The 15956-nt window shown below is 33.5% G+C and overlaps 1 protein-coding gene and 1 long non-coding RNA gene across 6 annotated transcripts; both read right to left on the bottom strand.

Annotated features, from left to right (window-relative positions):
* Positions 1-345: 345 nt before the first annotated feature.
* On the bottom strand, positions 346-3280 carry LOC145156427 (uncharacterized). 5 transcript variants are annotated; one of them, XR_013736693.1, is made up of 6 exons: positions 2497-3280; positions 2327-2378; positions 2074-2172; positions 1583-1665; positions 1124-1275; positions 346-572 (listed from the first exon to the last, which is right to left on the bottom strand). It is a non-coding gene; the product is annotated as an uncharacterized LOC145156427 (long non-coding RNA). The 5 variants fall into 5 exon arrangements; XR_013736695.1 differs by lacking the exon at positions 346-572 and having other exon boundaries at positions 976-1275; positions 2497-2568; positions 2796-3280; XR_013736694.1 differs by lacking the exon at positions 346-572 and having other exon boundaries at positions 976-1275; positions 2497-2568; positions 2974-3280.
* Positions 3281-4224: 944 nt separating this feature from the next.
* On the bottom strand, positions 4225-5202 carry LOC145157580 (uncharacterized). The gene is made up of 2 exons (XM_079076606.1): positions 4536-5202; positions 4225-4232 (listed from the first exon to the last, which is right to left on the bottom strand). Exons 1-2 carry the CDS (start codon positions 5200-5202, stop codon positions 4225-4227), a joined length of 675 nt encoding a protein of 224 aa, XP_078932732.1.
* Between the last annotated feature and the right edge of the window lie 10754 nt (positions 5203-15956).

The raw sequence follows: 15956 nt of genomic DNA, 5'->3' as shown, positions 1-15956 counted from the left end.
CATTTGTTGTTGCTTTTGATCTTCTTCTTCTTTTTCTTCCTTTTCATCTTCTTGGATCTTGAAGATTTGAATTCAAGAACAATTTTAACTTTGCAAGTTTGAATCAAATCTTTTGGAGTTTGATACATTTGAACTTCTTGGATTGAGGGCTTTCGATAAAGCACCATTCCTTCAAACAAATCACAATAATTCATGCATTTATCGGTTTGAACTCCAATTGAACGAAGAACTTTCACATCTTCATCAAAATCACATTGAATTCCCATTTCTTGAAATTCAACAAAATTAAGAACATGAAGATCATTTGGGTCTTCAATAAGAGAAACATATTCTTTCTTGAATAATTCTCTTTCTTTTCATTCCTTCTGATTTTCACACCAAGATAACATATTCATGGTGATTTCAATCAAACTTCCAATCTTCGAAAGTGGTTAAAATATCAATCTTCCATGATCATCTTTCAAGCTTCCACAGGAAATCAAAGTTTCAGTTGAAATCAACCCGCCTTTCAACAATAACCCATAAAATTGTTTCTCGTTGACTTTGTATTTGACATCTCCAATCATCACAACCTAAGAATCATAAGCCAAATACACCATGATTACAAGAACTTGAAAATTTTCTAGCACTACAAACTAAATGACATTTAGTGGCACAGAAAAAGTGCCACTAAAAGCCCCCTGAGGAATCAGCAGCACAAAAAAAAAGTGCCACTAAAAGCCTTTAATGGCACTTCTCAATTGTGTCGCTGCAGCCTTATGGATTTTAGTGGCACTTTTTTTTATGCCACTAAAAAACTATTGAGTTTAATGGCATTTATTTTATGCCACTAATATAAATACTATTTTCATACTTTCAGCATATTTTTTCACCACAAAAATAATGATATTGAAAATTTGGTTTGGTATTTTTTTTAATTTAGATGTAATATTAAATAATAAATTAGATAACAAATAGAAAACATAATATCATCACTTAAATTCAAATTTAACTTGTTTAACAACAATATTTAGTACAAAAAGTCTTCAAAAAATATTAATAAGTCTAAATGTCAGTGCTAGTAACACTCAAAAGTTAAAACTATCAAACTAAATATTGTTGGAGAAAAAACAACTTGATTGACCTCCAAATTCGCATAATTGCTCAATGCTTGTTGTGTATGAACTAACCCACATGGATCATTTCTTTAACATTTTCTACCACATGGACCTTTTTTGTAACAACTTTCTGCCGTACGGACCTCTTCTATAATAGTTTCCACCACAACGACTATTTCTGTAATATTTTATGCCACATAGATAATTTCTTATTAGAACATTAATTTGAAAGGTTTTCACATTTATAGCAGTAAATGAAAGTAAAATATTGTAAATAGGAAGAAAAGAAGTACATTTTTTTTCAATACATTTAAGATAACAAATTAAAAATGGAATTGATATATGCCACAAAGCACAACTTCTAACAATAGCCTTCAATTCGATTACAAACCAATTGAAGTAAACACTTGGCAGATGAAACTTAGAAATCTTTAAAGCCTTAACTAACTTGACATTATTTATTTAATGACAAAAAAGGGTCTCACCTAATAATAAGATATGGTATTTGTATCTGATCTGCTGCATCACTCTAGTAAAGTGGGTGAAGTACATGGCTTTCTTTTAATTCCTAACAAATACATAAGCAACACATAACATAAAATGGTTATGAATACATTATTTATAACGACAAAAAATCAAAAGAAAATAACACATGTATGCTATTGTTTTATGCTCAAATTAGTAAGGAAAATTAGTTTTAGAAGCCATGAGGAAAATAAAAGGCTGAAAAAGGGTTGTCAAGTGTATAATGGAAGCATCTAAAAGAACGCCAAAAAACAACAAAATATAAGCTGCAAAATAAAGGCATAACAGGATCAGAGAAGGCAAACCGAAGGGTATAATGGTCAATTCATATGTACAAAGATGAGAGGCTAGCAGGAATACCACCAAAAGTGATTTTTTAGGGAATTGAGCACACCAAAGCTTCATATGTACAACAACAATAGTAAAAATTGTCAAAGAGAAACCTTCATACCAGAGTCAGGGGTAAAAATGTCAAAAAGAGAAGCAACAAAAAAATCCCATGATGTATCTTTAATTTATAAGCAGGGTCAATCCTTTGGTTTTTAATGCCCTGGACCAAATGAATACACTGATTACAAAGAGAAACAACTAAAAAACACCAAATGACATCAAAAGATAAACTGCAAAATAAATATATGCAAAGCCAAACACAAGGGTATAATGGTCAAGTCATATGTCCATAGATGAAAGACTAGCAGGATTACCACCAGTGTGATTTTTGAGGAAATTGAGCACACCAAAAAAGCTTCATATGAACTGCAACAACAATAAAAATTATCTGAGAAAACCTTCAACAAGAATTCCTTTTAACATGTTTTGGAAGAATCTAAAGTAATTTTCATTTTTAGTTAGAGGAAGTACAAGATTGACTTACTGTGAAGGTCAACAGAGTGAACAAGAGATGATAGGTTTGACCCTTTTATAATCCAAGAAGGTTGACAGTGATCTGTCGATGACGATTGAGGGCATAAAAGCAGTGAATAAAACACCGGTAGAAGCTATAATGAGAAAAGATTTATATATAGGGACAAGGGAGTCATTTTACTGGAACAAAACACCCACAAAAAAAAGACAGATTCAGTGAAGTCATTTTACTTGAGGTCCCACAGATGGCACACAGACTCTATGAAAACGGACTAAGACAAGCTCCTAAGACTAAGCTCTGATGATTACCTAACGGGAGACCCTAAGAGTACACTCTGAATTGTTATTAGCATGGAAACTGGACCGAATGGGGAATGGGAAATCCGGATTAGGTAACTGTCGTGGATTTTTCGATTACATTTTCAATGGAAATCCAACAACTCAAGATATAGGGTTTGAGATGAATATAGGGGATCCGAAATCGTACCTGTTCAACGGGTAGAAAAACAAGATGAAATCGATGATGAGATATAGAAATCTTCAATCGACAGTGAGGTACTGAGATATGTTTAATCTTGAATGAGCTTCAACCAATGAAATGTCGAGATTTAATCAGCAGCGAACAAGGAGATGATACGCATGCGCGACAGGGATTTTGGATATTGGAAGGGATTGTGATTTCAGGGGATCCAAAAATTTCAAATGTGTTTTGAGTTTTGACCTAGAAGTTAAAAGAGGTATGTGCAAGGCCTTCAGTGGTGGAGGGAATAAGGAGCGGGAAATGAAAATTAGAAGGAAAAATAACTAGCGCTAAACAAAAATTAGAACTTTCAACATATATAGTGGCATATAAAAATATGTGCCACTAAAAACCGAATATAGTGGCACAAAAAGAAATATGTCACTAAAAACTTGTGCCACTAAATGTAATTTTGTTTGTAGTGTAGAGATTGTGCCACCAAATATAATTTTGTTTGTAGTGTAGAGAGAAAGTGATAATCAAAGAGATCTCTAGAGAGAGAAAGTGGATATGAATGAAATCTCTAGAGAGAGAAAGTGATACAAACAAGTATTCTAAAGAGAGAAAATCGAATTATGGATCAAATCAAGTAAAAATTCGATTTCTAGAACACAAACTTTCTCAAAAATGAAGAACCCACAACAATAAAGATTCACTCAAATCATGTACTCGTCATGGAAAAATTCGATTTCTAGAACACAAACTTTCTCAAAAACGAAATAAAGTACGTTACCGTTTTAAGTCATATATTTTGTCTATATACGTCTTACATGTTCAAAGGAGGGTAATATTACCTATAAAAGCCGATAATATCTTTTTTAGTAGGTGAAACAAATTCAATGGTCAAATGTGTGTGTGTTTATATATATACTAGGTTACAATCCGTGGAAACCACGGGTAAAAAATTTAAAAACAAATTTATATTATTAATAAGAGTTAAGTTTGTTTAGCATTTTTTGTATTGATTATTTAAAATTAATATTAATATAAATTTGTAAAAAAAATATATAAATTTAAATATATGTTAAAAGAGAAACACAATCAATTCATGGAAAGGTAAATATGAAAATAACTAAAATGCATCTTTCAATATGTGAATGCTTTATGAAGTGTGAGGGCAAATCATTATTTTTTGATTTGAGGGAGCAATGAAGAAACACCATGTGGCATCTATTAAAGCATGAAAATCAAATATGGAAACAAATTCAATATTATGATTTACAATGCTATATAAAAAATAAAATATTAAAAAATGTAATAAAAATAAAAGAAAAAAACATAATTGTTTGAATTTAAAAACTACAAAGCATTTATAAATTCCTAAAAACTTCCTTATACACAACATTGGAAGTTTTGTTTATAAGTCTACCATCCTTATCTAAAATTAACAATTTCAATCATTCTCTACTTTGAACTCTAGATAAGGCAACATACAACTGTCCATGTGAAAAAACAGGATCTTTGAGATACAGACCAACCTTTGATAACGACTGTCCCTGACTTTTATTAATTGTCATTGCAAAACATACAGCCAATGGAAATTGTCTTCTTTGAAATTTGAAGGGAATTTTTTTTTTCACATGGACTTAAAGACATTCTTGGAATAAAGGTTTGCTTTCCAATGTTAGTTACAGATATGATAATTGCCTCAATAACACGTTTGCCCAGAGATTTCACTTGTAGTCTAGTGTCGTTACATAAGCCATTTTTCTGATCAATGTTTCTTAGTAACATAACTGGAACACCGACCTTTAAAATTAACTTGTGATTTGGCAAACCTGATACTTTAAGACCATTTAAAATATCCGGGGAGTATAAATTGGGATCAAACTGATCATAAACAAACTCTGATTGGCAAAGACTATCTGAACTTAAATATTCTACTTCGTCTCCGGGAAACAATGCTAACAAACGATCATTGATTTGTTGGACAACTTCATTTTTGGGAGCTAGTACAGCTCTTTCTTGAAAATAACTCGTAACGTTGAATTTTTCCAAGATTGAAGGATAAACAAACTCAATTAATGAACCTATAGGATCATGTGGATCATTAATGAGAATATCATCCGGAACATCAATAATCGCTTCACCATCATTCGAACCACCAACTTTTCCTTCTCCTATATCCAAAAGCCAGTTTGCAAAATTATGTATTTTTCGAATATCAGATGGATCCCTTCCAACGGTTAGTCTCATGTTTATTGTTAATCTATGGACTTTGCATTGTTGCCATATATATGAAGAACTTAAAGAAGCATTAACGATATTTGACAATAGTGGGGTTAAAATCTGAAATTGATCTCCATAGTCGGATGATAGACACTTTTAGTGTGTAATCATCCTTCATATTTGTCACACCCCAAAACCGGAACGGCGGAATCGTTCGGGGGTGGAGGACGTCATGTGTAGTATCACAACAATGAATAGTAATAAACAACCAACAACATCATCCATTGCATTAATAATATAATTTAATACAAGTGTGTTCTGTGAAGTGTAATAGACACTAAAAATGTAAATCAAAATAAAAGATGAGTCTTGAACGAGCTCCATCTTCTCAAAATCTGGCACCGGTACCTGTCTACTGGTGACCCGAGAATACAAGTTATTTTGAAAGAGTTTATCAGCATTAAAGCTGGTGAGATCATAAGTATTTTAGTGTCATTTCTTGTAAGTAAAATGGTTGTATGTGTTTGAAATATAAGTTTGTAAATGTTTGTAAATCTTAGAAAATCCTATATTTTCTACTTAACGCAGCCTTCTACCAAAGCATTAAATGAAATGTATGTTTGTTTCTTGTGGAAGTGTGTATTTTCCCCTGTAAGACTATCATTAACTAAATATAGTTATACATAAATGTGTATGTGATAAAATCACAAAGTAACTGTAATAGGGAAAATAATATTTTACCTCAGCAGTAACACTGCTGGCTATAAAGTGATTACAATACAGACTCCAGGTAGTACTAAATGAACAATACGCCTCGAAGAGTCTAAAGAAATGAAATGCAGACTCCAGGTGGTATTAAATGAACAATACGCCTCGGAGAGTCTAAATGGATGAAATGCAGACTCCAGGTGGTATTAAATGAACAATACGCCTCGGAGGTCTAAATGAATGAAATGCAGACTCCAGGTGGTATTAAATGAACAATACGCCTCGGAGAGTCTAAATGAATGAAATGCAGACTCCAGGTGATATTAAATGAACAATACGCCTCGGAGAGTCTATTTTTCTTTAATCTTAATTCGGTTAATTAAAGGTTTAAATGTGAACTCGTATGTAACCATGTTGATCGACGACTGAATAAAAGATGACCCTCTGGTGTCATATGTAATGAGGTAACATTTTGGTCACCCCTTGGCCTTATCGGCTGGGACTGTAGCTAGCAGTCAGGGTGTGGGAGTGTCTGTCCCGTATAGTTCTATACACAAGATGCTCACTCTCCCTCCAGAAGACTCTGGTTACAAATTGATACAACACAGTGTCGTTGTATCCTTAAATGGTGTGTCACATTGTTTTATCGTATAACAGTGTTTGTAGAGTAAGTCATAATGTAGAAATGTTCTTTCTGTACTAATGTACAGCATACTCTCCTAGTTTCTCATAATAGTATATATTTACTCATGTATGAACTGACTCTTGGTATGTTTCGTTGTTCTAGTAATAGTATTAGTAACTCCCTAAACTATACCTATTATAGTTTACTAAAAATGTTGATTGTATGAATGAACATGTTTGCATACCTTTGCTACCCAAAGGCATTGAATCGAATGAAGGAACCTTTATATCTATATACATATACATAATATATAACTAAGATTCAAACGACCTTCGACAAACATCTGGTACCCTAAGTCCACAACCAAACAAGGAACAGGAAGTAAGGTGAGCTATCAGTCCTAAGTCCTTTCAATCTTACTTATATAACTATATCTATATAGATATGCATTTAACAAAATATATTAGTTTAAAAGACAAAGAAGTTTTGTAAAACCTTTTGAAGAGTTTAAATAAGTATTGAAGACTTGATGTTTATTTCATAAAACGATTTGACAGCAGCTTGGCATATAGAAACAAGTTTGATAAAGAGTTTAACATGCAAAAGAGTTTGATAAACATTTTAAGTAGTTTGTTTGATAATACTGTTTGAAAAGTAGTAAAAATCCATTTGTTTGGTAAAACAGCTAACAGAGTAGTAAGATTCATTTGTTTGATAGTTATTAATCACATGTGATTGATATAATAACTATAATGTTTCAACTTGTATCCCCCCATAAAGCATTTAAAAAGCATTTAAAAGGTTGATTAAGGGGTATGAACTCGCCTGTAGTGAGTGGTTTGGATGAACGGATGGTATAGGATGCTAAGTGTCAAGTGAAAACTTGAGCATACACACTGATCCTATTTAACATATATTGACACATATGTGTATCCAATTAGTCAATTATTAATTAATCAAATAAAGACACCTTAAAACATGGATAACACTTTGATTCGAGTGCTAGGAGTACATTAGGGTTGCATCTAAGGGGTGTAGGGCCTCTCAAAGGAGTTTATGGTCCAAATGCTAACAACTCATGAGTTTACGGCCCATGGTCATTTCCCCATGAGTTTACGGCCGTAAACTCATGTTATTAAGTACCATTTTGTGTTTTGAGGCCTTATAAGTCATAAAGGAGTATCCTTACTTCGAGTCTAAGCCTTAGGAAGCATTAGTGGCACAATGGCACCACTTTATAGAGTTTACGGCCCATGGACCATTCCTCATGAGTTTACGGCCATAAACTCTATGTGTTCTTGATCTTTTTGATGTTTAATGTCACACCCAAAAACCGGAACGACGGAATCGTTCGGGGGTGGAGGACGTCATGTACAGTATCACAACAATGCAAAGTAGTAAACAAGCAACAACATCATCCATTGCATTAATAATATAATTTAATACAAGTGTGTTATGTCAAGTTTAATAGATACCAAAAATATAAATCAAAATAAAAGATGAGTCTTGAACGAGCTCCATCTTCTCACAACATGGTTTCGGTACCTGTCTACTGGTGACCTGAGAATACAAGATATTTTGAAAGAGAGTATCAGCTTTAAAGCTGGTGAGATCATAAGTATTTTAGTGTCTGTGTTTGTATGAAAGTGTTTGTAAGTATGTGATGTGTAAGTTTGTAAAAGTTTGTGTATGTTTGTAAAATGTTTGAATTTCCTAGAAAACCCTATGTTTTACTACTAAAAGTAGCGTTCTACCAAGGCATCAAGTGTTTGTGTGTATGTCTCTTGTAAGAGTATGTATTTTCCCAAATCTGACTATCATTAACCAAAAATATAGTTTTTGCATTACGGTTCATTGTGTGAAGATCACAAAGTGAATGCAATGGGAAATAAAATAGTACTGTAGTATTGTATTAAGTAACTACCGTTGTACTAACTACCTTAAACCAATTGTTATTTAAGTACCATGTGATCGACCTGTACCATACTACCGACTTAGAACACGACGATGTAAGACGTAGGAAAAATGACGTTTGGCACCCGTAGACTTGCAAGTCCCACTGTAGCGAGCAGCAAGGTGTAGGATAGTCAATCCAGTATAGATCTATACACAAACTCAACGCTCTCCAATTAAGGAGATTCTGGATACAAAACGAGCCATGACAGGTGATGTCATGCCCCGTTACGTGGCTCACATAACTGTAGTAATATTCTTGTATATGTATTGTATGTACTAGTTGTATTGTGTGTTCTTTCTCTGTCTAGTATGTATGTATGTTCTCTCTTTGTCTAGCATGTATGTTTGTTCTCTCTCTGTCTAGCATGTATGTTTTCTTGTAAAATGTATAGTATGTACTAGCTGTCTTGTAATGTATAGTATGTACTAGCTGTCTTGTAATGTATAGTATGTACTAGCTGTATTGTAATGTACTGTATGTACTAGCTGTCTTGTAATGTATGTTTCATTGTTCTAGTAATAGTATTAGTAACTTCCTAAACTACGCCTATTGTAGTTTACTAGTAATTGTGTTTGTATGTATGAACATGTTTGTATACCTTTGCTACCCAAAGGCATTGAACTGAAAGAAGGAACTTTTATATCTATATACATATACATAATATATAACTAGGATTCAAACGACCTTCGGACAAACAACCGATACTCTAAGTCCACAACCAAACGAGGAACAGGAGGTAGGGTGAGCTATCAGTCCTAAGTCCTTTCAATCCTACTTATATAACTATATCTATATAGATACACAATTAACAGAATATAAGTTTAAAAGAGTTTAATAAAAGTGTTTGACATGTAAAAGAGTTTGTAAAAGTATTTGACATGTAAAAGAGTTTGTAAAAGTATTTGAAATGTAAAAGAGTTTGTAAAAGTATTTGACATGTAAAAGAGTTTGTAAAAGTATTTGACATGTAAAAGAGTTTGTAAAACAGCTTGAAGTGGTTTGTTTGATAACACAATTTGAAAAGTAAGAAATCCACTTGTTTGGTAGTTATTAATCACATGTGATTGATATAATAACTATAATAGATCAACTTGTATTCCCCCCCCCCCTAAAAGCATTTAAAATCATTTAAAAAGGTTGATTAAGGGGTATGAACTCACCTGTAGTGAGTGGTTTGGATGAACGGATGGTATAGGATGCTAAGTGTCAAGTGAAGACTTGAACACACACAAGGATCCTAGTTAACATATAATAACACATATATGTATCCAATTAGTCATTTAACAACTAATTAATCAAGTTAAGACATCCTAGGACATGAAAAACACCCTGATTCAAGGGTTATAAGTACTAAGAATTGCATCTAAGGGTCATAGGGCCTTACATTTGAGTTTAGGGTCCAAGGGTAAACTCTTTTGGAGTTTCCGATTTTGGGACCAACTCCCTTGGAGTTTACGTTCGTAAACCCACGAGTTTACGACCGTAAACCCATGGTACTCTCACCTATTTCCGCTTTCACGACCCTATCTTTCGAAAGAATTTCGGGACGAAATTCCCTTTAACGGGGGGATGATGTCACAACTAGCCTTCCTGGCTAGGAAATTTCACCCTCAAGTAAGCAAGGACTATTGTAAGACTTGTGCTAACACACCTAAGTGTTCATTATGAGTTCCTAAGGAGCCATATAGTGTTAGAATGCGAAATCTCTCCAAGTATAGTGAATCTCTCCCAAATCTCTCCAAGTATGTGAAATCTCTCCCAAATCTCTCCAAGTATGTGAAATCTCTCCCAAATCTCTCCAAGTATAGTGAAATCTCTCTAAGTATGCAAAATCTCTCCAAGTATAGTGAATCTCTCCCAAATCTCTCCAAGAATAGTAAATCTCTCCCAAATCTCCCTAAGTATGCGAAATCTCTCCAAGTATAGTGAATCTCTCCTAAATCTCTCCAAGTATGTGAAATCTCTCAAATCTCCCTAAGTACCTTCTTCAGTCGAAAACAGCTCAAAACTGGAAGAGGAAACCCTAAAAGGACCCTCTTGGTCCGGAACCCTCTTGCTCCTGAACCTCTTGGTCCGGAACCCTCTTGGTCCGGAACCCTCTTGCTCCTGAACCCTCTTAGTTCGGACACCTCCTAAGGAACCAAGAAGGTTCTCACCTTCGGAACACCCCTGCTTCGGACCTCCTTATTACTCCGGAAGGTTTGACTCCGGAAGGACTTCGCTTAAGCCTAGCTTCGGAAGCGCCTAGTCAACCTTCGCATCCTCGGTCCGGAATCTGACCAACCTCGCATGACTCCGGAATTTGGCAAACAGCTTCGGAACTTGTCAGCTGACTCCGGAACCTTGAAGAGAGCCTCCAGAACTCCTCCTAGACCCTTCGGACCCTCGCAGGAACCAACCCCCACTCCGGATTTTCATTATTTTCGGATTTTTTCACCATTTTAAGGCATTTTGACGCCGGAAATTACACCAAACTCGTATTTTTCCTATCCTAAACCCCTTAGACCCCTATTTTATGCTAAAATTAAAAGCATATTCTTCATAAAAATAAATGGTTGGGATTTAGGAAAACCTTATCCTAAATCAAGAAAAGGACAAAGGGATTGACTTTGTGATTTGATGAAATTCCTCATTTCCCATGCAAATCCCAAATAAACACACATTAACCCATGGATATAAGTCTTGTACACCAGTCCTCCAAGCAAGTGTCATATCACTCTTATCCCTCCACTTAGAATACGTGAACTCCTCTCCTTCCTTTTCCCCGCTTCTCATTTTCATCTCCAGTAAACTTCTAAGAGTGCTCTCAACTCCTTCAAGCTTCAAGTTCATCTCTTCAAAGGAAATTCCCAGATTTCTTTGGTGAGTATTCTTATCCTCTTTGAACAACAATTCTTCACATTATTCTAAGATTTCATTACATTTACACACAAATTATTCTTAGGATATTTTTAAGTTCAAAGAAACTCTCAAGTGTTAGAACTTGAAAACTCCTCCTCGCCTCTTCAAATCACCCAGCAAGTCAACTAAGGTGAGCTTCATACCCCACATTTTTCAATGTTTTAACGTTTTTGGGGGAGAGTACAAGTCAAATCTTGCCTAAATTCTTAAATGATTGCATATATACGTATGTTTGTATGTGTGTGTGAAATATTATTAAATTAATATTTTAGTAATATACTCATGAACGTAGGAATTCTCAATTTCATAAAGAACAGGGGATACTTTGTACAAAAGAGCCTCCCAACTATTGGGTGTGTCCAACTTAACCCATTTATCTAAGCTTTCATGTCTAGAGATAAAAGTTATAAAAAGGGATCTTGATATGTGGACACCAATTCTACAAATTTTCGAAAATGAAAAGTTTGTGACTATTTGCAAACTATCAGGAAGTATTTTATAAATATTTGATATAAAAGTTTGCGTCAAGAAAATATATAAATAGAGCCTTTATGACAGAAATATTTGCATGTCATAAGCTGCTGTCATAAAACCTCCAAGAACATAAGTGATGTTCTATATGTCATAAAACAAAAAATGCGTGTCATAACCGGCAGTTATAAATTTATATAAATTATAACTTGACACTTTTTCTCTTGACTAAAATGACTTATTTTCAATAAATGAAAAGGAACGAACACCCAGTTAACGAGCACGATCAACGATATGGAACGAGAACGATATTTCTATTCAATAAGTACGAATTTCATTATTTATCTAACAAATAATGGATCTCTAACGATTGCTCAAAAGGTTGTTAATATTCTAGTCAGACAAATCTCAAAAGTACCTAAATATAAAAATATTAGTGTACGTCTAAGTCCTGTAAGGAGTTATAGCCAGAGTCTCCTGGAGGGAGAGCGGGAATTTGTGTATAGATCTATATGGGGTTGACACCCCGCACCTTCGCTGTTCGCTACAGCTAGACAAACCAGTCTAGGGTGACAAATGTCTTTTCCAAACCGAGGGCGCCTGAGAAACGCTAAAACAGGCACTCCGTCAGATTAGTATGGTTATAACGACTCACTAGAATATGTTATATTAACTACAAATTTATGTAAGGAAAACCTCATAAATAAATTTTGGCACGTTGTGTTGACTGTCTTATACGTGATAAGTGATGGTCCGCATTTGTTGCGTTGATTGTCCTTTCTTTTCACCGTGTAGAATGTCCACAATTGCCATGATTCTTTCTCCTAACAAGTATAGAGTCGTAATACTGCTATTTTACAAATTAAAAAGCGTAGGACTCTATGGAAAACGATTTTCTACGAATTCGATAACGATAAACTAGAACTTACGAATATTTTATAGCAGAAAATATAGGATTTTCTGGAGAAAACGATTTTCTACGATTTCGATAATGATAAACTAGAACTTACGAATATTTTATAGCAGAAAATATAGGATTTTCTGGAGAAAACGATTTTTCTACGATTTCGATAACGATAAACTAGAACACACACTCAATTTTACTCGATAAGAGGAACAAGATTTTCAACCATGTTTCCTTTTTGAAAATAAGGGATTTTTCGTGAAGCGGTTGATTATTACTATTCAAAAGAACTATTCTCGGACACAACTCGCTTTCACAAATTACAATACTTTTCAAAGATCACTCCTTATAAGGATGAACAAAAGAAATGACATACACACATATATATCCACGATTTTCAAGGCAAGACTCCATACGATTTCATAGAAAATATCTGATTTTCTAAAAGTACAATGAGAACGATTCTAAACAAGTGTAAACGATTTTATACAAAAATGCTTATGAACTCACCAACTTTTTAGTTGACGCTTTTCAAAACGACTTGTATTCTCAGGGATCTAGTAAGCATATAACAAGGGACGCTGATGCAAGACCATTTAGCTGTAGTTTGAAGTTTTCTACTTATGTATCTTTTGTGTAACTCGAAGAACAAATACAATATGTAAACAATGTAAGTTTGTTATCTCAATGTATGATGTTTGGATTGCTCGGTTTCATGTATATTCAATTGTTATGATACTGCGCAATGAAGTCACCCGCCTCCGGACGTTTCCGCCGTCTGGTCCGGGGGTGTGACAAAAACACAAACTATATACCCCTGTACAGAAAATTACCATTATGTCCCTGGACTATTAAAATAAACCATTTTCAATTATTAAAACACATAAAATACAAACAGTTTACAATGATTCAACCAACAGTTTAATCATGAAAAATTATGTAAGTAGGTTGCTAGAACATTACTATAATACATAATTTTGAAAATAAGCTACTTGCTTGTTTGCATTGGTACCTCCTTCATATGTAATTTGAGTGCACAAGGTGTAACAGAAGCATATGAAAGGAGAATGCATGCACCAGTTTCATACCCCAAGAAAAGTATATGAATAACAACAAATTGACGTTCTTAATTCTTATACAAAATACAACAAAATATTACTGAATGAAGGCTACACAAGCAGAACTTTAACCTAAATTATATAACGAAGAACTGGAGATTAAGAAGATGGCAAACACGGGGTTTGGTTGGGATGCACAACTGATCGTTTCAGCTGGGTGACTGGTGTAAAATAATGACAAAATCCCAAAAAATAGTAGTGAATGCTATCTTAAGTAGTACTAAGTAAAAATCCAGTCTTTTTCATATTTAAATTCGTAAAAATCCAAGCAGGGGTAGGGATATATACGGTGAATCAAACATTCCAGTCAAAGTCCAATACGCCAAATAAACCTTAAATTCATAAAAATCCAGGCAGGGGTAGGGGTATATATGGTGAATCAAACATTCCAGTCAAAGTCCAATACACCAAATAAACCTCGCCATGTTATGTCCTTCTGTGGGAAACCGAGGCGTACATATACACATTGAGAAGCAGAATTGAGAAGCAAAAACTTACCAAAAGGATTGAAGTATGTGATTGAATATCCGATAAGTCAAGTGTCGATGATGCAAAACCTTGGAATCGGGATGCTCTAAAGAAAGATTGATATCATATGTTTCTAGTATATATTGAGCATAATATGATCAAATCGTCGTATCAATCAAAATTAAATGTAATCGATATGATTGATATGGATACCATAATAACATGCTCTTAATCGGGTATCTAATGAATTTCAGTTAATGTATACAGCTGTTATCAGCGATAAAAATTGAAACAAAACAGGGGCGTTATATGGATTCCATATTCCATTCCATATCCATATTCCATATTTTCCATTTTCCATATTCCATATCGAATTGTACGTGAAACAAAGAAGGGGTAAAACCGGTATTTTACATTGGCAGAATACTGATGTTTTGAAGTGACACGTGGACATATAGTTTTGTTTATTAGATAGGGATATATATATATATATATATATATATATATATATATATATATATATATATATATATATATATAAGACAGTTTATATTACGAGCTACAGCTTCGTCCCTCCTCAACCACGCATCTCATTGCTTATCCTGATGCATATCGGAGGGATGTCCATCAACTTGACATTCAACTTGTGAATATCGTGTTTTCTTAGATGAAAATCTTCTAACTTGGTCATCAAAATGACAACAAATGGTCTTCTGCTCTAGTGCCAAAGCATAATATAGAGGTGTCATTAATGTTGTTGCGGAGAATTGTTGGCTTCAAACCTCCTTCGCGAAGGATACTCCAGCAAGGCCACCATTGTTTACTATGAAAATGTTAGTTTCATCTACATATCAATTAATATAGTCCAACACCAACATACAAAGAATATAGAGATTGACATACATTTTTTACTAGACAAGGTTGTTATTGATAATATTCGAGTTTTGGTGTGTATATATATATATATATATATATATATATATATATATATATATATATATATATATATATATATATATATATATAATCCATGAAATGTTTTGGTGTTTTTCTTTTTGTGGTGTAAACCACTAAAGAAAATATCATCATATGAAACCTTGTACATCTAACCAACTTATATTTTCACTGTTTTATCAACATAAAATTTGATGTTATACATTTTGTTTTTAAATCCTTTCTTATATCCCTATCTTGTTATTTTATTAACTTAATATAAAAGAAATATATAACAAAGCATGTGTATTATTTTAACATATTATATTATTTAGAATGTCTCATCGATACCTCAAAATTATAGTAACATTGAACATTATTGATATATACTTTGTTTTACTATATAGGAGGAATAAATGTGTTTCTTTGATTACACAGTAGTTACTATTATTTAATTGATATGGTTTTATATTCTTTCACATATAGTTGCCATAGCCTACCTTATACATGATAACTTTTGGGGGTTTAATAATCATAACATATTTTCTTTTTATCTTATACATATATTAATTTCACATCTTCCTTTCTTATTATCATAAGGTGTCTAAAAAGTATCGATGAGTTACCTAACATGACCCGACCCAATTAATTCATACTAAAAAAAAACTATCCACTTAGATTCAAATGTGTTTAAGA

Source organism: Lactuca virosa, chromosome 2 (genome assembly GCF_052849685.1).
Source record: "Lactuca virosa cultivar CGN04683 chromosome 2, Lactuca_virosa_CGN04683_v6, whole genome shotgun sequence".
Taxonomy (NCBI): domain Eukaryota; kingdom Viridiplantae; phylum Streptophyta; class Magnoliopsida; order Asterales; family Asteraceae; genus Lactuca; species Lactuca virosa.
Note: the sequence above shows the minus strand (reverse complement) of the source record. Positions and strands in the feature narration are given on the sequence as shown.

Excerpts from the sequence above, each read along its gene's own strand:
- LOC145157580 (XM_079076606.1), bottom strand. The coding sequence starts at position 5,202 with ATGAGACTAACCGTTGGAAGGGATCCATCTGATATTCGAAAAATACAT.